The sequence below is a fragment of the Maylandia zebra genome, linkage group LG5 (assembly GCF_041146795.1).
Source record: "Maylandia zebra isolate NMK-2024a linkage group LG5, Mzebra_GT3a, whole genome shotgun sequence".
NCBI lineage: Eukaryota > Metazoa > Chordata > Actinopteri > Cichliformes > Cichlidae > Maylandia > Maylandia zebra.
Genome location: NC_135171.1, coordinates 30,727,661 through 30,750,817, shown reverse-complemented (window position 1 = coordinate 30,750,817; position 23,157 = coordinate 30,727,661). Strand labels below are relative to the sequence as shown.

General features: G+C 41.8%; 1 protein-coding gene across 3 annotated transcripts in view; it reads left to right on the top strand.

The window, feature by feature from the left end:
- Window positions 1-22,604, top strand: part of chd6 (chromodomain helicase DNA binding protein 6) — a 98,943-nt gene extending 76,339 nt beyond the window's left edge. For 2 of the 3 annotated variants that reach the window (XM_004547354.5, XM_004547355.6), the window contains exons 30-45: window positions 729-807; window positions 3,061-3,118; window positions 4,284-4,656; window positions 4,840-5,048; window positions 5,609-5,706; window positions 6,304-7,134; window positions 7,475-7,729; window positions 9,281-9,602; window positions 9,923-11,464; window positions 11,553-11,704; window positions 12,089-12,352; window positions 13,204-13,842; window positions 14,028-14,267; window positions 14,452-14,592; window positions 14,862-14,966; window positions 15,524-22,604. In XM_004547354.5, the coding sequence (XP_004547411.3) occupies window positions 729-807; window positions 3,061-3,118; window positions 4,284-4,656; window positions 4,840-5,048; window positions 5,609-5,706; window positions 6,304-7,134; window positions 7,475-7,729; window positions 9,281-9,602; window positions 9,923-11,464; window positions 11,553-11,704; window positions 12,089-12,352; window positions 13,204-13,842; window positions 14,028-14,267; window positions 14,452-14,592; window positions 14,862-14,966; window positions 15,524-16,783 (6,568 nt within the window). In that variant the 3' untranslated portion in view covers window positions 16,784-22,604. The remainder of the gene's footprint in view (window positions 1-728; window positions 808-3,060; window positions 3,119-4,283; window positions 4,657-4,839; window positions 5,049-5,608; window positions 5,707-6,303; window positions 7,135-7,474; window positions 7,730-9,280; window positions 9,603-9,922; window positions 11,465-11,552; window positions 11,705-12,088; window positions 12,353-13,203; window positions 13,843-14,027; window positions 14,268-14,451; window positions 14,593-14,861; window positions 14,967-15,523) is intronic. The other variant, XM_076884193.1, reaches the window with a different exon arrangement.
- The last annotated feature ends 553 nt before the right edge of the window (window positions 22,605-23,157 follow it).

Sequence of the window (23,157 nt, the reverse complement as noted above, 5' to 3'; positions counted from 1 at the left end):
CCATCTGTCTTTTTTCATTAGCAAATTTTGAAATATGCTGTGCACCAAAACATTGAACAGCAGTTCAATAGTAGCTTATAACTAATATCAGACATTAGAATAACCACTCTGCTCTTTACTGGGTTTTTGAGAAATTTGTGAAGAACTAAAAAGAGGAAATAAATAAAAAAAAAAAACAATTTAAACCAGCATAAGGAAACTAAAGCAGATCTGTGTGGAGCCTGTGATGTGACTCCTCAGTGAGGCTTTGTTTTATTTTTCATAATCACATTTGTTTTTCTTCATTGCATTAATAAATTGCCACCAACAAAATGTAAGAAGATGTGAATTCATGTTCAGCTGTTTTGTTATTAAAGTACCCATCACCCCACACACACACACACACACACACACACACACACACACACACACACACACACACACACACACACACACACGTGTGCCATACAAAATGTTTTTTTTTTTACATCTTATCACATTGTCACAGCTCATAATCTGGCAGGCTGTTTGTTGTTGTGCTTCGTTAACAGCTTTTTCTTCTTCTGTCATCGTGTTTTCCTGCCTGTATTTACTTTTTTTTTTTAATCTGTTGTCCTAGACTGCACATTTACTCTAATTCATCCCCCGAATTCTGTCCTTACATGTGTTGCCCAGTCGTATATGGTAGAAGCTCACTAGGATATTGTTATTAACGCTTTTCTCCTCTATGTTTTTGTTTCTCTTGTCAGCGCATGCAAAACTGAGGAGACGAAGGATGATCCTGAAAACAAACCAGATGGAGGAGAAGATAGAGACGAGAGCAGCAAGGTGAAGTAAAAGCTCTCCTGAGACTATATTAGTGATATGTTTTTTGTTGTCTTCTCTTCCTCTCTCGCTCTGCACCATGCCACAGACAACTTGAGATTTCTTTGAATACTTTCTTCCAATGTGTTATAAAAAAAAAGGAAAAGTAATTTTGCATGGGGGAGGGGGATTAAAATTGCCTCAGGGAAGAATTTCTTTACGTTTTGGACATTTGCAAGCTGAATACTTGCATGGCTACTAGGTACTATTAAAATAAAATGGTTGAGTTAATGGTGCATTTTTAAACGCTCTAATACATTTGACAGCAGAACAGATAATGTTTTCCAAATGCAAAAATCTCATCTCTAGGTTTTTATTGCTTACTGAGTCAGGTTTCATTTGGCAAGTCCAGCGTGACTAACATAAACTCCAAAATGAAAGTTTAACCTGTGAATATAAAAGCTGTCGACCATCTCAAAACATGAATTCCAAAAATATTTTTTGGCTTAAGATCAGTTTTTGTCAATCTGTAGAAACCTGGCATTCACAGGGAATGTGTCTTTGTGATATGATCATATAGTCCATTTCAATAGTTCATAGTTTAATAACAGCGTGGTATTGCATTCATTATCATTTATTTTACTCCTCAGCCAAAACGGCTGACGGGGTACTGCCGTTGTTGCAGCCAGGACATCCATGATTGTAAATGCTATAACTCGAGAAGCAGGGCGACATAAAAGTTTCAAATTGATACCATAGGTGCATCTACTAAAAATCTCGGATGAATTTGAATCTTTGACTTAGAGGTTGAGGTCACAGAGGTCAAGTTTTCTAAAATCTTGTGAATGTGATCACTTCAGAACAAAACAGCACGGGATTTTCAAATTCATACCCCGGGTGCATCTGTTAGGAGACTAAGGGGTACTACTGGCAGCTGCCACTGTTCTATAATTTAAATATTCTTACTGTATCATGATTTTAATTAGAATTATACTGGCCAGTCTGAAGAATCCTTCTAAAAGAATGATTTATTGTATAGAAGAATTGTTACTCTTACACCCTGATCTAGGGGTAAGGGGAGCAGAGCATATGAATCATGTGAGACCAGGTGATGTAAAAGGACAATAATACCAGACACACCAGCAAATCTAATGGGGATTGGCTGAAAAGAAGGAGAATCCTTGCGTTGCAGTGGCCCGCAAAGTACATACTGCAACCCAACAGACATGCAGTGGTGAAACCACTCTATGACATGAATCTATGCCATAGAGCAAGGGTGTCCAAATCCAGTCCTCAAGAGCTACTGTCCTGCAGCTTTTAGATGCATCTTTGTTCCGACACAGCTGAATCAAATGAATGGCTTGTTACTGGGCCTTTGCCAAACTTGATTGCATTCTGAAGAGGTAATCCAACCCTTTGGTTCAACTGTGTTGGAGTAGGGATGCATCTAAAAGCTGCAGGACCGTAGCTCTCAAAGACTGGAGTTGGACACCCCTGCCATAGAGTATTAAGAGAGCAGTGCATCCCTACAAACTGTGCTGAAATTCCTCCACACTGATGTGAGAGACTTATAAAGTCATACAGAAAACTTTAAATCGTTGCTTCTAAAAGTGTTTTTTTTTTTTTACAAGCTATTGAATCATAGGACACTCTAGAGTCCTTTTCACAGAACTGTGCCCATTCTGACTGAGACCTCGGTCAGGATTGAGATGCTGCTGCTGTCGTGAGAGTACTGTGCTGACAGGCTTTTTAAATGGCAAGATCCTGTGTTGGATATTAACCAGCACAGTTATCAACACGCAAGCCCACAAGGCCAGCCATTCAGGAGGACACCTTCTGAGGGACACTCAAGAGACCCTCAGAAGCAAAGAGTTTTTCTACAGTCGTAGAAAAACGGTGGATAATAGCATAGACAAGGAATAATCAGGGTCAGATAGAGCCACGGCTGTAACAATTACTAATTATTGGGCAAAAGAAACAAGCAAACAAAAAACAGAAAATGATAAAGGACATGATATAGTAATATTCACAAATACAGGCAAAATACACAACAAACCAAAAAATATTAAATTAAGGTAAAGAAAAGATGGAGTTAAAACAACAGAAGAAAATGTGATACAAAAAAATAATATTCAGCACAACGATAAAAGTAACAGCTAATAACAGTAACAGATAATAAAGAAATAAAAAGGTATATATTTTTAACCAGGTGACAGAAAAGATGATTTTTGTGATTTATTTTTTTTTATTTTTTTGTGTGTTTTGTGTTATTCACAGGGAGAGGAAACCTGCTCCAGCACCGATACATCAGACAAGCCAGACAGTACTGGTCCAGGTGAGACAGTTACAAGTGTTACATACTAATATGAAGACCAAATGAAGAGTTCCACTACTCATTCAAGGACCAACCATACACATAATTCAAATTTTAATAGATAGCTTTATAATTTCTTGGCATTCGTGGGTTGTTAAAGGCTAACCTAACTTTTCAAATTGTACTTTTTCTTTTCTTACTCTGACGTTCTTTCAAATGGTTTGAAATACAGTAATTTCCCTCCACTCGATTACATTTCACTCCTCTGTTCTGACGTGAGGTGTTTTAACACGACATTTCCCATCAAAACTTATTTCATTTTTCCACTGAAGTCTTGATTTCCTTAGAGCTCTACTAAGGACTGATAATTGTTATAATGAGGCTTGCTTCTTCAAATCTTTGTTGTAGTATTATAAGTGCAGTGACACACATTGTTAAGGGAAAGCTGCGATGCTCTTTTTAACTAGATTCAGTGTTGATTTCTATTTGAATCAAATATTTGATCACATGTTTCCTTTAAAGTTGGTATGGAAACATCATTTTACAGTTTTAATTTCAATTCTGAAATTGAGGTATTTATTTATTCTCCACCAAAAGCAGTATTAGTAGCTAAAGGTATAATATTCAGAAGTTGTTGATTACTCTTTTTAAACACAACATTTTATTATTTAAAGACAGAGAAAGAAAGAAAAAGATGTGGTTCAGTGAACGAGAGTGAAGCGTGTTGAGAGGTGATGCCGGTGCCAATAACCAAGCTGTGAATCAGAGATATGAAAATGTATTTTCTTATTCTTTTGCAGTAGTTTTTTAATATTTCAATGACTAAACACAGTCACGTCTGTACAATCCTGGGAGAGGCATGCTTCATCTTGCCTGCAGTGGCTTTTTTGCTTTTTTGCTTTCACGCGTGCTCTTCATATATCTGCGACACAGAAACGAAGAAGAGAAGAAACACATCGACAGCAATATACTCTGGTCCTTGTGTTTTTATAGGATCACACCCTCACGTTCCCTCTGAGCTGAACAAAATAAGAGAATACATAAATAATGCAGGCTTTATCCACATAGACACACATTTGTACTGAATGATAAGTGGTTATTTAGATGCTTCTTTTTTTTGTATACCTTCAAACACATCCAGTGTGTGAAGGATCTAACGTGCTGACTCTGACTGGCTTTTCTCCAGACTCTCAGATGTCAGGTGACCTGTGCACCCAAGATGGAACTTTGGTCACCACAACGACAACAGGAACCGGGACCGGGGTGGCAGCTCTCCATGTTGTCCAAGCCCGGCCCCTCTGGCCCACAGGCCCCGCCTTGACGGCCCGATTACGTCGCCTCATCACTGCCTACCAGCGCTTCACACTACGACGCGAGCCACTGCTCAGGCATGACTTTATGCTTCACGATGGCCTCGTTGGCATGGGAATCGGAGGAGCTGGAGCTGCTCATAGTCATCACGCTGGTGGGCCACTGGCTTGGCAGCTGGGTGAAGATTTAAGAAGGTGTTCTGTGGTCGCTACAGAACCTGACCCTCTGTTTCTGGAGTGGCAGAGAAGGTAGAAATGTTTGACATAAGACAGAGATACCAAGCTTTTGTCGTATACTTTAATCTTACCTTTGTGGCTCTGCTGCTCGGCATCTTCATTCAGACACGAACGCATCTGCTTTCACATGCATTTATATGCAGTTTCTCAGTATATGTATTTATCAGTCATTTGTATTTTTCTGTGACCTTTTAGGTGGACTCGTCGAGAACAAGCAGATTTTTACCGCACAGTATCATCATTTGGGGTGGTGTATGACCCGGAGAGGAAGGCATTTGACTGGTCCCAGTTCAGAGCTCTTGCCAGACTGGAGAGGAAGACTGATGAGAGTCTGGAAAGATACTTCAATTCCTTTGTGAACATGTGCAGGACAGCATGCAAGCTTCCACCCAGGAAGGAAGAAGGTACTGTTTATGATAAATATGCCGGTTGGGGTTGTTACTGACATCTGTGATGGACTTAGTTTATCAACAGGGTAACCCTTGCTAATTTGTATTATTGCTCAGCTTCATGTTCCAGTTAATGTTTTCTGGGCACTGCAGGTTTTTGGTTTTCAGCCACACTTCTTAAGCCTACAGTTAAACAATACATCGTTTAGACTTTGTCATAAGAGTGTCAACTTGCAGATCATTTTTGAGGACCTCGTCATTGGGAACATTACTGACCCCTGCTAGTAAAATAGCCTCCATAGATGTAGTTTTTATAACTCATTTAACTACAAATTGCATGTTAACATATAATTTACACATAACTTACTCTCCTGTATATACGCAGGATAAAACACAAAATCATTTAAAGACAGGAGTGACTCTTGAACACACTAATACTCTCCATCCCTTTTACTCTGGTCTGCATTTTTCCTGCCTTCTCCACTGTCTCTATGCCAACATTGACTGTCACTGTTTCCGTTTCTCATCCTTTTATTCTTTCTCTGCTTCCCCTCCCTTTCTCTTGCGTCTCCCAGGACTGGTGGATCCCGCTGTGATTGTGGAGCCTCTGACAGAAGAAAGAGCAGCTAGGACGCTATACCGCATCGAGCTGCTGCGCAAGATCAGAGAGCAGGTGGGCTCTTTGAAGAAACAAAGCTTAATAACAAATAGCGTCCTTTTCATCGATGGAACTCTGTTAGACATTGACTTCAAAGTTTATCTTGCTTGTACTGTTCTGAGTTTGTGTTGATGGTTTAGAGGGGTTCAAATTAACCTCATTTGTCCCTCCTTAGCTCCCTTCTTTTCAGTGTCATCAAAAAAAGGCTAAAGATAAAAAAGTGAATCATCGGTGAACCTGTATACAAGTCATTAAAAAAAGACACTCCCTACAAATGATGTCATATCTAACCTCAGAATAGACATTTAGACATTTTCTACATGGTCAAAAGTGTGAACTGTTTATAAGTCAGACTATTTATCATGCGTTAGGTTACACAGCTAAAAACTGGGGCTGAGGTAATGCCCACAGCTAACTCGCTAGTTGTGTTGGGGAGTCTAGTGCCAAGGGTCAAAACATATTTGTCCAGAAAGCATAAAACAAAAGAACGACACTTCTGTCTACTAAACCTGACCATCTCTCTGACTATGTGAATATAAAAATGGATAAAATGTAGACATTTTCATTCGGTTAAGAAAGTAGCTTGGTCTCTGAACTGCATCCCTCTCTCAGGTTCTCCGCCATCCGTTACTCTCAGCCCGTCTTCAGCTGTGCCGGCCCTCGCTCTACCTCCCTGTATGGTGGGAGTCTGGCAAACACGACCGCGACCTCCTTATTGGGGCAGCGCGCCACGGTTTGAGCCGCACCGACTTCTACATCCTCAACGACCCTCAGCTGAGCTTCCTGGAGGCTCACAGGAACTATGTCAGGGGACACCCTGCTCACCTTCATCCTCAAAGCCACCATCACCCTCATCACACTGGCTTGGCGACTCATCCTGGCATCTCATCCTCCTCCTCATCTCATCCCCAGCTTCCTCATCCTCACTGCTGTCTGTACGATTCGGGACTCGGTCGCCACTCTCCTCAGCCTCCTGAATATCCCCACCAATCCTCTCATCACCACCACCATCATCATCACTCGCAACACCCTATACCTCCATCTGCTCCCTCTCCTTCCTCTTCCTCTTCCTCTTCTTCTCACCCTCACCTTCACCCTCCACCATTGGATGCTCATGATTCAGCTTCACCAAGTCTGGGAATAGTTCCTGGACCTCGAGGAGATTTCCTTGACTGTCCACCTTTGGATGAAACTCTGGAGCTGGGCACGCTACAGCATGACACCATGTCTGCAGATTCTTTACATGGAGGAAAGGTTTCCAAAGATGCCCTCAACGGTTTCCCCTTTAACTCAGCTGCAGGAGGTCAAAGCATGCTCAACTCATACGGTGTGGGTGGGACAGACCTGGATTCAAAACTAAGGAGTGATGTGCTCGTTGGTGAGCAGGGCTCGTCTGAGGAAACTGGGCTGATGGCACCATCAGTGGAGCTGGATCAGTTACAGGTATGCAGTGTTATTTGAGATAACTACTCTGATAGTTTATTATACAAGTCTTATTTAAATATGTCTGTGATTGAAATGTCAACTGTATGGACTGCATGAGATGCTTTGTTTCTGCCCTAAGCAAAAAATTGAATTTATAGGAAATTTATAATTTATATGTTTTAAGCATTTTTATTGTCTGATATAGCAAATATCTGACGTTATGACACCTACTCGGTTAATAAAAATATAATAAAAATGTTTTTGGTCATCAACTAACCATTTGAAATTTAACAGTTCAAGTTATTCACATAGGTTTTCTTATTTCTGTGCTTTGACATCCTACACTTCTGTATTGCAGGCTCCCTGGGACAGTACGGACCACACTAGTCCTGCTCACCATATGTTCAATGAATCTGATCCAATCCTGGGTCCTTCTACCTTAGAGACGGGCTTCCTGGAGGAGGAGGATGAGGAGGCACAGGGGGGAGACAGAGGAGGGGAGGAAGGTGGAACTCTGGAGGAGTGTTTGGGCCTTCCGCCCTCATCCCCTCCTTCCCATCCATCAGCAGGCGATTCTGTTGAGCCACTGTCCTCAAGTTACATGCTCTTTAAGGTTGGTTTCACCAGCCTGTGCCCTCTGGATAACAGTGCCATCTTACAAAATAAATATAAAATGAATTTTAAAATCATCTTAAATGTCTTTGTAATCACAGCCCTCAAGATAACAATAATCTGAAACCCTTTTCATATTATCGGCTTAATGCTCAAATAATGTAATGCAATGTGTCCAGTGGGGCAGACGGTAGATAAACATGGAAAAATTGCTCTAACAAAAGAGGAAAAAGTAAAGGGGAAAATCTGTTGTAGGGAATATTAAAAACACAAAAGTGCTCAGCTGCATTGTTAACTGCTGACATTTTGCCTCTTCTTTCGGTTAGTATATTCAATGAACGGGTTGTGTTTCAGTAAAGCTCAAATGAATGCTGATCTTTGATGTTTGTCAGGGTCATATTGCTCAAAGTGAAACTATTCATTGTATTTTGCATATTTTACATTTTAAGATCTGTAAAACACATTTGCCAAACACTAAGGGCTGCACTTATCAAGTATTTGCCAAATTATTTTCTAAAATGGCATCTTTTCAAATTCTATTAGATTAGATGAAACTTTATTAATCCCTCAGGTGGGTTCCTCCGGGAATTCAGTTTCTAGTAGCACAGCACCGACAGAAGTTGCGTGTTACAGATACAATAGAGGGGAATAAGAGTAAAGATATAAGCATAAATATACCATATATACACATATATAAATACAGAATATATAATATGGATAAATAGGGATACCAGTGGATTGCACATTTGAGTGAGTCTATTGCACAGTGATTATTGCACAGTCGAATAGAAGAAAAAATATTGCAAAGTTTGCAAAAAAAAAAAAAAAAAATGGTAATAATTGAGAGAAAATTCTGAAAGACTTCTCAAAGATGGCCGTTTTAGCTGCAGTTTAACATCAATGTTAAAAAAATAGCATGTTAATTTTTATGACATTGGAAATGTTCATTATAGATTATGTTCACATCGTGCGATTTACATCTTTCCTTTTTTACCCCTCAGCCGTAAAAGGCTGATGGCATGTTGTTGTCACCCTGCAGGCGGCATGGACACGCGAGTTTGTGAATGTAATACTTTAGAGTAAGGCGACATAGGAGTTTCAAATTCATTTCACAAATGTTTTGATTAAAAATCTGGGATGAATTTGAGTCTCAGTGACCTCGACCTCAAGGTCAAAGGTCAAGTTTTCTGAAAATCTCGTGAATATGATAACTTGAAAACAAGGTGATGTAGAATTTTAAAATTGATACCATAGGTTGTCTACTAGGAGCTTGAGGGGTAGCACTGGTGTCGCCAGTATTTTTTTAATTGCAGCGATGAATAGCTTCGTGTGTGTGTGTGTGTGTGTGTGTGTGTGTGTGTGTGTGTGTGTGTGTGTGTGTGTGTGTTTTTTCTTTTTTTTTTAATCAATTTAAATGTTGGAAAGCTGCGACTTGATCACACCATCATTATACAAGTAAACTAAAGTTAATAATCAGTAGTATTATATTATTGCCAAAATGAGCAATGCCATTTAGGCTTCAATAAATCTAACACTTATATTTTGTGTCCAGGACATTGGTGTGAATGAAGAACCGAGTGCAGATCACACGGACCTGTCAGCAAGTCCTCCTCTGCCGTACGTACCCCCTCCTCCACTTTCTCTGTCTGACATCACTGCCCATGAGCCACAGGATGGACTGGGGCACTCTGATGTCTCTGAGAGCCTGACTAATCCTGTGGAGGATGGAGATGATCGGGAGGAAAGTACCGGCTTTGAGTTTGATGATAAGGAGGAGGAAGAAGTTGAAGACTTGTCAAGGGAGACCTTGGAACAGAATGTGGAAAAACAAAGAGACAAACATCTGGAAGGAGAGGAATGTAATCCAAACCAAGGTATGTCAAAGGGAAAATATTGAGCATAGTATTTAACCTACTTTTTTTTTTTTCCAGGAATGATCACAAATATTCCGTTTGTAAAGATGTACAAGTTGCTGTCATACATACATGTTAATATATCATAAATTATATCAGTTGCTAATGAAATGTCCTGATGTTTTAAGATTTCTTTAGGCTGTATACACTATGGCAAAGCCTCTTAATAACTTTAAACCGTCTAATGTTTTACGCCCCAATCTGAGGATTAAAAAAATGAAGAGATAACACCAACCACTGCTATGTCCCCTACATTACATCTCAATGTTTTTTGCTTGCAGGTGCAGACCAAAGTTTGGGAGTTTTGAATCCACCCATGGAAGTGCCAGAGTTAGAAGGGATAGAATCAGAGTCTGCCCTTGGAGAACAGGGCGAGAGGAAGGAAGTCTTTATCCAAATGTCTCAAGACCTCGAGGGTCGCTTTGACCAAGCAGAGCATAAAAAGGACTCACCCCAAGACGTGCACTCTTATCTTGGAAAGCTCGAACAGGAGGGCAGCCTATCTATTGAAGAGCCTACGGAGGAGGTGGAGGGGTTGATTTTGTACCAAGCGGTGGAGGAACGGTCTATTGAAAATTCTCTTGACACTGAAGCATTGATGTGCAACACAACTGAAGAGTTTGTGCAAATGAAAGGAATTCCAAAAAAGTCTAGACAGGGCAGCTTGATGGGTCGCACAGATCTAGCAGATCAGGTAGATGAGATTTCCGAAGGGCAAGAGGATAATGTTTCTCCGTTTGATGTTCCGGTTGTACAACCCTGTGATGAGGAGGAAGAAAAGCGTTTGAAACAACTAGATGTCAAAACCAATGAGATGGAGTTGGGTAGCATTTACTCGCAATTTGGACAGCTCTCCTGCCCTTCTGTTTCTGTGTCATCCCCTACACAACCATCAAACTCTACTGAAACCACCAGAGAGAGCAACAGCATGGAGGAAGCCAAAAATGAAGCCTCTATGGCACACTGCAAGGGTTCAGACGAAGACCTGAACTTGCCCGATGGCAGCAGAGACTGTAAGAATAACGCACTAAAATTCTCCCTTGATCAGGACAGCAAAGATAACCTGCTCGATCAAAATGAAATCAAAATGGGCTCAACTCTGCCTGTGAACAACATCGACACAAAACCATCTGACCTTAAATTTTCTCATTTACCCGATGGTGAGGAGAAACCAGAGCAATTGTTGCTACCAGTCAAGATTGAAGATACCAAGACACAGACTATTGAGGATGTTTGCCCTGATAGCTCTGAAGTCAAACACACCAGTTTCTTTTCCTACCCCGTAAAGTCAGAAGGATTGGTGACCAAAGCAGAGCAGTTAGAATATCCGATTAAACCTGAAACACTGGAGACTAAACCTGAAGATCTGAGCTTTCGTATGAAGCCAGAGCATTTAGACACTAAACCTGAATTTTTGCAGTTTGTAGCCTATGCAGGTGGCAGCGAAGTCAAATCAGAGGTCAAACCATTAGCTCTGGGGTTTAGTGCTTATCCAGAGAGTCCTAAGCTTAAGACCGAGGCAAAGCCTGAAGACCTGAGGTTAGCAGCTTTTCCTGAGACATCTGTCATCAAGCCTGAAGCCAAGGCTGAGGGTCTGGGGTTCACAAGCTACCCAGAAAGTTCTGAGATAAAACCTGAGGCCAAGCCAGAGGTCCTTGGGTTTACAGCGTTATCTGAGGTCAAAACTGAGACAAAACATGAGATGTTGGAGGCAGATAGCACAGTCCTGACCCCAAAGCTTGAGCAGAATGATGGCCTAGTAGAAACCTCAGAAAGTGCAGAGTTGAAAGGCCAAGTAAAGGAGGAGAGACCCAGTACACCCGGTGAGGATGCTGAGACTTTCATGAAGTTAATTCACCTTTCACACTTAAATTCATTTGTTTGTACTTAACCCATTTCCATTTTGCACAGTGCCTGTGGTCGAAGGGTTTTCTGCCAGCCCCAGGTTTGCAGCTCCCATTTCAGTGTGTGAGATTCCTGACAGCCTTCATGAAACCAGAGAGCCAACCATCGCTCAGCTGTTACAGGAGAAAGCACTGTACTCATTTTCTGAGTGGCCAAAGGTAAAATATATGTTTAACTATTACTGTAACATTCTCAGTGATGTGTTTACAAAATATTTAACAGTAGACGTTGATTCTCCCATGGTTAAAACATTTTTGACAGTAAAGTTAGAATAATTATTTTTATAAATTCTGCTCTTCCTCTTTTGCAGGAAAATGTTTTCGTTTTTGCCGATTAGAAGCAAAAATACCCTGTTTTGAGTTCTCACCGGCAATTTCACTGCTTTCATTTAGAGGACAGTGCTGACGCTGCTTAGAAAGTCTGAAAAGACAAAATGAGTTTTACATTTTAGCTAAATTTTGTGGCACTTGGTACACTTCTTGTAAATTAAGTTATTCGTGTTTATTAATTAATTTCTCCGCTTATTTTTATGGCCCCTGTAGGATAGAGTAATCATCAACCGCCTGGACAGCATCTGCCACGCCATCCTTAAGGGGAAGTGGCCTTCATCTAGCGAGCAGTATGACTCACCAGCCGCCCTGGCTGCCAACTCCTGCTTGGCCAACAGTTTAGCCCAGCACCACCAACACCGAGCAGGTTTTCTCTCCACCACGGCCTCGGGCTCTGTCCCAACCCAGGCCAGGGTGCAGCAGGCGAATCCTGCACTGGGATTTTCCATTCCTCCCCCTCTCACAAGACTACCTAAGGTGAGACTCGAAGAGTGAATGAATAAATTAACTCCCTTTGTTGCACATATCGGTGTATCTGTCATCTGTCAGCATTTATCTCTCCCATGCCATGGCTCATACAAGTTGTGCCCAGTTTGCTTAAAGTGCTAACAAGGCTGACTTTAGACTGACTATAATCAACTGACTGACCAGGTCTTTGCAAAATGCATCATGAGTCTGACCGAGTTTTTCATTTTCTGCTAAAGATTTTGTTTGTTTGTATGTGTCTCCTTAACTCTTCATTGTTATGTTCTATATAAAATATAACTGCAATAGTTATAAATAAAACTATTAGCACTGGGCACCTCTAATCCACACCATTGCTTTGTTGCTTATTGTGAAGTTTCCTGTCTCAGTAATGTGTACTGTTGATAATATAAATGTGGAGATTAGACTTGGGCAAGTTGTCATATATCTATAAAGACACATTTCATATATGCGAGAGTGAGAATAATGACCAGATTTGTGTCTCTGCTCTGAGTTTATATTCTGGCTGCTTAGCCTTCAGCGTTTTTAAACCAAGAGGTTTGTTTACAAAATGTTTGACACCATAGGCCAGCGAACAGATGGATTATGAGCTGTTTGTTCCGTGTCTCATACTTTCAGATGTAAACAAGTTAACTTGTCAGGTGCCTGAAGCAGCATCCAAAGATGACACACTCACTCTCAGGAAAAAAACAAACAAAAACATTTTAAATATCTAACAGTTTTACCCAGGTCTAGTTGACAGCCGCCACTGTGTTGTGTCTCAGTCCATATGTATGTTTAATAAAGCCATCATCTCTCTCCCATTCTTGTCTACCCCTCACCCACCCTGTCCACCCTGACAGTACATGCCGCGGGGCGGCGCATGCGGGCGCGGAGCTTGGCGCCTTACCTCCTTGCCTCTGTTACAGGAGAGGCTTGTGGCTCCTGCCTTCCTCCCTGAGCTCAAACGAGCAGGAGGTCGGAGGTCTTTCGACTATGAAGCCGCTGCTGCGGCAGCTGCCAAGGTTTTAGCTGGAAAATCTGCATCGTCATGCCACACTGCTGTTACCACAAGCTCCAGTAGTGATAAAGCACCCGTGGTTGCTCCGCCCTCTCACCGTACAGGAGCCATATTGATAAATGGCTGGCAAGAAGCAGCCATAGATCTGACCAAGTCTTCAGGAGAAATAAGCACCACGAGTAGCATTGGAACAAATGAAGCTGTGGTTGCACCAGGAATCAGCCACCTCAATGCTGGTGCGGGCAGCAGTCATAAGATACCACCGCCACCTCCCATCACGGCCCCGCTGCCAGGCCCCGTGGGAATCGACATGGCCGGAATTCTGCAGGCGGGGCTCATCCATCCGGTAACAGGACAAATAGTTAACGGGAGCCTGAGGGGAGATGATTCAATGAGGAGGAGGAGAGGGAGGAGGAGAAATGTGGAAGCTCTGTACTCTGAGTTCACCAAGAGCCGAGGACTGCACCTCCCTGAATCACAGGTGGGTAGAGGGAGGAGGGCCTTTTCAGAGTAAGGGCATTTAGAGTAGTTGCACTTACTTCAGAGTGAAAGAGAAGCACCACCGAGAACATTTTGGGGACAAAAAACAAAAGATAAAGTTGATTAAAAAAGAAAGAAGAAAGTAAATCTTGTGTTATCTATATGTGTCTGTCTCTCCATGTACAGGGCCGGGTTGAGGTGATCAGCCACTCTTCTGTTTCCTCCTCCACCTCCTCGCCATCCCCCTCTCCCTCAGAGCGACCTGCAGGTCCTCCCACACCGTCCTCCTCTTCTACTCCCACCCCAACCCAGACACCTCCTCAGCCAGAGATTGTGGCCATTGACAGAGAGGCAGCCGGCAAAGGTCTAATTGAGTGGCTGAGACAGAATCCAGGCTACACCATGGATCTGCCGGCATTTGCTCATGTAAGTCGAGGATTTCTAGGATTGTAATGCTCTAAATCCTGCTGTGTTGTATTCTTTATATTTTGCCTTTTCTGTATTGGAATGTCCTCTGCTGAGGCTACAGTTGAGCACTTATTCTTTTATGCTCAGATTAATTGGCACTTACAACCTTTTTCCCCATCTACCCTCCCTGGCTACTGTGCAGTCTGGTGCAGGTCTGTTGCATGGTTTTGTAGAGCGTCCCAAACAGAGGAGGCATCGCTGTAAAGATCCCACCAAGCTGGATATAAACTCTTTGACGGGGGAGGAGAGGGTCCCAGTTGTGCACCGCGGCACTGGACGCAGGGTAGAAAACACACACAGACACGCATATAAAATACATGAAACACAAAAATCAAATAAAAGTGTTCATTTTAAAACATAAAACTGAACCAATGAAAGTTCAGCCATGGGAAGTAGAAGGATTGCTGTGTTATTGCTTCCTTTGCTGCAGTTTGGTGGCGCTTTGCTGTCCACCAATAATACAGGCTGCCTTTGAGTAGGGGAAGCTAGAAAAAGCCTACATACAATTTGATATCATTGCAACTACACTGTGCTGGTTTTCCTACTTTGCAGCTTGGTGGTGCTATGGCTCCGGCCATAAAGGAGCTCTCTAGATGGTTGGATGCCAACTCGGAATACTATGTGGCTCCAGACTGGGCTGATGTGGTCAAACACTCTGTGAGTATGATACTGTGTAGCATTGGATGTCAACAGGGTGTGTTTTGCCCCTCTCTGACATCAGTTGTAAAAGACAACGAGCCCCAAGTGTAACATTTCCTCAGAAATGCCATGCACATCAAGCCTGTGTAGCAGGATATCACAGACTGCAGAAGGCTGACATAAGAAGCTACAGATCTTTTTCTGATGTAGAGAATCAGGCATGAGTTGTAATTACTGCCACTTTTTAGGATGTTTTTGTGAAAGCCCTGAAAATTTTGAAAATCTGTTGCGCTGAAACTTATTTCACTCTCATTCAGTTAGTTGTATAGTTTTCATGCTAAAACAACCAATTGGTGCCATACTAAAAATGCAAGTATGCAAGCAAGTAGATTTGGAAAGAGATGTAGCGTCATCTCTACTCTCACAGGAGTGTCAGACCAGTGAAAGACTAAAAAAAAATGATGCTTTTAATTGTCCTTTTGAATTTTCCTATGGCTGTTCTTCTACCTGCGATACTTTGTCAGTTCCAGTTGTTCTTGTGCACTAATGTGTTGTCTCATGGCCTCCTCTTGCAGGGTTTCCTTCCTGAAGGGAAGTTCTCTCGGATCCTCACAGAACCCGTCAACAAGGACCCAAGTTCCCGCCGCCGTGGACGTCGACCTCGCAGCGAAATGCCTAAACCTCTCCTGTCCGTCTCGGACTCTTCCTCACCGGGTCTCGGTCCTCCTCTCTTCATGAATGGTGGTTTGATTGGCAGCATGGACTCCATGGTGGCCATGCAAAATCTCCGCAGTGGTATCCCTGGAATTCCCATCTCTGGGATTATGGCAGCTGGATTCCCGCATGGTTTCCCTGCAGCTGTCTCAGCGGGAGGAGCTGGGGGGTCTGCCGAAGATGCCAAGAATGGTCTGAGTATGTTACCCATGATGCTGCATGGAATCCCGCACCCCCATGGGGCTGCAATCCCACAGCATGCTTTGTTCAGCGTTGGCACCATGATGGCACACACGCCACCGCCACCTTCTCCTCATCCCAGCTCCTCCTCCTCCTCGACTTCCTCCTCTTCTTCAGCGTCTGCTGTGAAGGTCACCACGACAACCGCACCGTCTGCAACTGAGGCGGCCAGCCCTTCTTCGACAACGCCTGCAGAAAGAGAGGGCAGCGCCCCTGCTGCTGGTGGCGAAAAGGACAGGACGCGGGAGGAGAAAGGCGCTGCAGAGGCTAACAAACGACCAGTAGCGGCAGAAGCAGCAGCCATCATTACCTCCACCACCAGGGCCCACCTCAGCTCTGCACATCTTGGAGCTGGCACTGGCAGCCATCTTACCTTCAACCCTTTCCTAATCCCGGGCATGTCCCACGGTTTGCTTTACCCACACATGTTCTTGCCACATGGTGGCATCATGGCACTTCCAGCCATGCCCCCTGGTGCAGTTGATAGCTCTCCAGGCAGCCCCAAGAGGAGAAAGAAGAGAGGAAGAGAAGAAGGCGAGCGAGAAGAGGAGAGGGAGAAGGCAGCAACTGGAGATGGAGAGGAGAGAGAAAGTACAGATAAGGCTGGTGGTACCTCCCACCCAGGCACCTCTTCATCTCCCTCCATCCCCTCTACCTCAGCTTCAGACCCAGACCCAACTCCAGCTGACGAGCTCCAGACTGGGCAGGGGAATGCAGAGGGTGGGTCTTCAGAGCCCCAGGAACCGGACTCCAATGACCACACTGAGGGAGCAACAGAAGACAATGAGAAAAGATCGGAGGAGACAGGAGAGGAGGCAAAGGAGGAGGAGGAGAAGCAGGACACTGAGGAGCAGAGACAAGTGGAACAAGAGGATGCATAGAGGAGAGGAACTGCAGAGGCCTGAAGGACAGCCCACTTCCTGCTCTCTCCTCCTGTCTCCTTTGTTGCTCTCCTTTCTCAGCTGAGCAACAGTGTAAAATTTGTGCCGTGTCTGTCAGTCAATGTCCATGTAAAGACTTTTATTATGATGATGACTAATAATGATGACGATTATATTCAGCTCGGTCATGTTTATATACCAAGACCCCACCCACCCTCTCCACTCATTCATTGTATACAAAGAAAACTAGTGTAAAAAATGATCCTCTCTGTAGTGTTCTCCTTCATTCTCCATTGAGACTGAGTCGGGAGGGATACTTCTCAACAGGAACACACCCAACACACACCGAATGCAACCTGGCCTGACCAAGAGCAACTCTGACCGTAGTATTGATACCGTTTTAGGCTCAAGGTGAGCCAAGGTGGACAGGCAGCTTTGGTTTTCGCCTGGTTTGTATGGACACAAGGATGACTGGGAAGGTGGGGCACAGCTGCCAGAAGTGGTTTTTCCGAAGTTATTTTTCTCACCACAGTTTGGAAATTCTGAAAAGCTCATGCGGGGGAGCGATTAAATCTTGTGTTTTGACACACTCCACTAAATCTAGGGAAATTTGTGCAATGTTCAATGTTCATGCCGACTAGATTAATCTAAAAGGAGAACAGTCATTCAGATATGACACTAAAACACCTTTTCCTAGTTGATAGTAACAGAAAAAACAACCTAAGTATCTAAATATGCAAGAGCCAGTGTCTGCTGCAGAAACACAACAGACCCACAAAGATTTTAGAGAGTAGCCCTTTTGAAATATATCTAAATCACGTTGATATGATTGTGGGCGTTATTGAATAAAAGTATGTTTAGTGCATTTAAAAAGGCTGCCAAATTAGAAGAAATTAATTTGTCTCTACTAGTTTTATACCTAATAAAGTTAACAAAATTGTGAGAATAATGTTAACTAGAAGATCACAAAATACGAGCCAGGTTAGTCCATCCCAGTCACGAATGTTAAATCCTAACTTTAAGATATTCTGCAAGTTCTCCATGCTTTAGATGCATATTTTATTTTAATTATAATGTTATCATGATTCTTAATATTGTGTTGCTGCTGCAGTAACTCCTCCATAAAGTAGATCACAAAGATAAATCGAACGTGAACACTAGATTATGAATCCAGATTCCCACAACAGCAGTACAGCAGAAATTCCGAACAGCTATCAAGAGAGGCTTAGGCATATGCTTTCTCATTTGCTTTTCTTTATAAAGGCAAGGAACAATCATGAGATTCATTTGTTTTATTACTTTTATTAGCTCATGTAATTTTATTTTTTAACTCAGCCACAAAGTCACTTTGGGAGACCCCCACCTCCCTCCCTTCCCCTCAAGTGGTTAGCTCTAATCAGAAAACATGAAAGGGCAGGAACATCAACCCTAAGCTCATCCTGGCCACCAGGGGGCAGTAGGAGGTAGATGTGATATCCTGTCTTGCAAACACAGGAGTGGGGAGGAGGGCTGTGGGAGAGTAGAGGAAAAGAAGGTGCTCTTTTTTTTGGGTCCCTTGGGGTTCATCAAGTCCTAAATTACATTTACTTACAACAAATCAGGTAACCAGCATCTCATCAGGAACAGTGCAAAATGATGCTGCATAATGATTACAATCATGACCTGTAGCATCAGTCGGTCATCCCCCCCACTGTCCTTTTCCTGTTTTTCTCCTTAGTGTGTTCAGAAAGAGATTACCTGTGCTGTGTCGATCATCTGTCCAGGGAAAGGGAACAGTCTGGTTTTTGTTTTTTTTGTTTTTCTTTTTGTTAGTTTTTTTTTTTTTTTTTTTAAAGAATGAAGAACAGATAAAATAGGGAGAGGAGGGATATGGTAGTAGTATGAATCACTCTGGCTTTCCCCCGTCACATTAATTTTAATAGCAGTTCATACTAAGAGTTTCTAAATATGTAAATCTATCGCTGTATATTGCTGATTTTGTTTTTTTGTTTTAAGCGCACCATTGATTTCTTCATTGTCTTTACTTTGTTCCTCCATTAGGGGGAAGAATACTTGACATATGCGCAGAGGATTTTTGCATAGAGCTTAGTCCCAGTTTTTTTTTCTGTATCAAACAGACTGTACTGTACATTAAAAGGATGCAAGTTGCTGGTTTTATTCAGTCTTTTCACGACAGGGTGTGTATTTTGGGGGTAAATGTCAGATGTTTCTGATGTAACGTATAACTTCACTTCTTTTTGTTTTCATATATGAAAACATTATTTTTGCACAATGTCTTTTTGTGAATGTTAACCTGTTTCCGTGTGGTCTTTTACTTTCCATTGTGTGTGTGTGTGTGCGTGTGTGCGTGAGTGTGAGCGTGCGTGCGTGTGTGTGTATGCGAGAGTGTGCTGTAATGGGAGAAAGTGTGTATGTGTGCATGCATGCGCACACATTTTGTGGTGGAGCAGTTTCTACTCTGTTTCGTCCTTACAGGTCACATTTCTTGTTGGGGAAAAAAAAACAAACATAGTTGTTGCCTTGTCACAAGTTTGTGGCTACATATAATTTATTATACTTTTCTTTTGCTTTGCCAAACTTTCACCAAATATGACATTCTTTTTCTGTTAGTTTCATTATGTATTATTCAAAGTAAAATGCCTTATTTAGCGAGTATTTTTTTGTATAGATGTTCAATTACATCTCCTTATTAGGTCATGTTATTGTTTGTCTTTCCTTTTTGTTTTTATGCGTACACGGCATTGGTGATGTGCATTATCTTCAGAAGCCAATAGTAACGGAAGGTACCACTGCTCAAATCGCTACATTTATCCCTAAAGGTCAATCAATCATCCCTCAAAGCACAAATGGAGAGTTAACAAAAAGTGACTGTTTGCTTACCAGTGCCTCTAAAATTGCTTTCATTTCTCTTTTTGTGAGCCTCACTTGCACGCTATCTTGACTTCACGTTTCCAGTGTGGCGATTATCTTTTGGAAAGTGGTTAACATTTGAAAATCTAAGTGTTGGATTTTATCATTAGATGATGCCATGCTGTTCTTTAAAGGGAAATTCTGGGATTACTCAGTCTGGATCTAAATTTCAGAGTCTTATTGAAGAGTTAGGGTTAGCGTCTGCAACTTTCAGAATCCCAAAGTTAAACTTGTAGGGTAAATACCGTGCACACTTTTATTGACTAAAGCTGTAAAGTTAATGGAGATGAGCGCTGCACCCTAGCTGCTCTGCAGTTCACTGCTGCAGTCGTTTTTAAAGCTTTTTTCTTTGCACTCAGAGCTGTAATTATTCATGCTTCGTACCCTGACCTGTTACATTCTTAGCAGTGTTTAGCTTCTCAAATCTCCACAAGAAATCTGCTGATAATTAGAGGAATAAGACACAAGCTGGGAAATATCAGAATTTCCCTTTGAGGAATGCTACTTAATCTTTTAGAATTCTCTTCCTTCACGGGGCCTTGTGTCTGGTATCCAGCACATCTAGGATGATAATGCGCACACAGTATGTATGCAGCCTAAGTATTTGATTGTTGTCGTGTGTTGTTCGAGATTCCCGAAAGAGCAAATCAGAAGGGGAAGCCAGTCGCTTTGCACCACAGATGATTTATCTCAAAGGAACGGGCAAGCGTTGCGTTCCAGAGGTCATGTGTGCACATCATTTGCTGTTAATGGCTTATTCTTGTGCAAAAACTTGTGAAACAAACTTGCAGGTGCAGTATGTAACCACAGCTCGGGGGCGGGGGGGTTAATCAAGTCGACTGGCGATGGCTCTGTATTGTCTCTTCGTGTCACACCATGCCTTCTTTAACAGTGTTTTTCTTTTCATTGAAGTTCTCGTTGGTTAACTTAAATGTTCTTCAAAACAGTCACCTCAAAAATGTAAACGTTTATCTCTTATCATAAAAAAATGTATTTATTGTACAGTTCTCGTCTTTACGTTGTTGACTGACCAGTGGCTGGTTTTGTTAAGTTTTCTCAAAGACAAAAGCATTTTGGTTCACGTGGAATTTAAAGTATCTGGTAATGTCACATGCCCTGTTTTTTAATTTGTCTTCTTCTTCCTTTTTTTTTTTTTTTTTTTTTTTAGATGTAATTACATCAAAATTAAATGGTTAAGAGTTCTTAGAATACCTCCTCTTTATTTTGTCTGTGAAGGTTCTCAGTCATCCAGGTCATCGTAGTCGAAGGAGCTTGCCAAGAAAAGCGTCTGGACTTCTTTAAGTTACTTGAAGACGTTTCACCTCTCATCCGAGAAGCTTCTTCAGTTCTAAGGTCAAATGGTGGAGAGTCCCAGATATAAACCTAGTGGGAGTATCCCCCCACAGAGGGATGTTCAATTACTCCCACTAGGTTTATATCTGGGACTCTCCACCATTTGACCTTAGAACTGAAGAAGCTTCTCGGATGAGAGGTGAAACGTCTTCAAGTAACTTAAAGAAGTCCAGACGCTTTTCTTGGCAAGCTCCTTTGACTCCTCTTTATTTTCTTTTCATAGTCCCCACGGTAATCCAGCGTGAGCCACCCTTTGGTACAGTCTGCAGATGCAGGATCCTTTCTAAAGCTGCAGTACAGTAGCATACTTTTTCAAAAACCTGTTTTTATTTTTTCCTCTAGAACGAGAAGATGACTGAAAACTAGCAGGTTTTGAAGCTGACATTGTAGGGAATCTGCAGTTCAAACAAGTAAAGTACCTGAAGAGTCTGTCAGATTCATGACGTGTTAATCATGCATTTAAAGTTCAAACTGCAAAGTTAGAACTCTGAAAATATCTACAACATCATGCAAATATATCGCACTAAATCTGGTTAAGGATGTTATATATTTGTTTCTTTCTCCATCCTGATAGGCTCAAACTAACAGGTTATGAAGTCTTTGTGTTATTTGACAGTGTTCGAGGTTACATTAGGGAATGATGAGTCTTATTCATTTCCATAGTTCAGGCCTCCTATGTGGCTTATTAGAAGAGCACCCCTGATACGCAGCCTCAGAAGTTAAAGAACCCCTGAAAACAATCCATAAAAATAAAAACATTAGAACTTATTTTATTTGTCAAGCCAGTCATTACAAAAGCTGAAAAATATCAGTCTCCATATGTGTTTTTTCCAGTTCATTGCAATCGAATTTCACAGACACTAAAATGTTTTCTTGGCAGAAGACAAAACGTGAATTATTGCCCCGGCAATTATTTTCTTCTCCTTTGTCAACTTCAGACATTAATGTGGTGGAAAAGCTGTTACCTTTTGATATACACTCGTACTACCAGAAGTCGTCAACATGGGTTTATGTCGAAAGTGACAGGAACACCTGATCGTAATTTATCTTTGAATTAACAGCCATGCTTTTCTTGAATTTGCTTTTAGCTCGTTGCACCATCTTACCGAAGGGAAAGTGTCATTTAAAGTTTGAAGCGACCATGAGATTTAAAAATAGCATAACTGCAGTTTAGGTATAATGATGACAAATGGTGAAAGGCAACTGTAAAATAAATCTTTAGACTGGATCTAAAAACGTCACCACCTTTGTCCAGTTCATGTCTGTGAAACTGCCCTCCAGAACCCGGGGCAAGTTGAATATTTGACTGTTCGCAGGCCCTCTCCAAGCACTGCTGAACCAAGTGCAACGTAATTCACCAGGCTGTGATTCACTGGCTGATCCTGAAGTCAGAAACCCGGTCATTAATAAATAAGTTATGTGGTGGGGTTTTATCTTTTTTTTTCTTCTTTTTTTTTTTTCTTTGTAAGTATAACTCTGTATTCCCATGTGGACCAATCTCATGAGTCAAAACATGGTATGTGTGATCTTTTATTGTGCAATAAAAGATGACTTTCAACTTTCTGTTGTCCGTGGAGAGTAATTAACTAACTAAACATGGATATTTTAGCTGATATCCTTATGTAATTCTGGTGTTTTTGCTTTTCTTTTTTAGTTTATAGACTGTTCTTGCTCAGCTTTCTGCACATTGTGTACTCGGAAAGATGCATTGGCCTTGTAATGCTGTTGTATTAGTTAGCAGCAATGTGAAAATATGTTTGCTGCTGGTGTTGTGTAAAGGAAGACCTTCCACTTAAGTCATATCTAAAGGATTCAATAGTGAGAAGTACTTAGACTGATATAGGAACAAATATGTAATCAGGAAAACAACATTTTGACATTGTGACTTTGGGTATTAGTAAAAACCCTTAAAAATATTTACAGCAGATGAACACTATCTGGATGTCATATTCTGGAAAAATGACCTGACACAGGACCTGAAAGATTTATCTGGCCCTTCATGGTCTAAGTGGAAAATTGGCTGCTGAGAAGCAACACTTAAGGAAAAAGCAGGAAGAAAAGGCTGAGGTTACACTAGAACTGGACTGAAAATCAGTGGCAGCAGGTCTTAT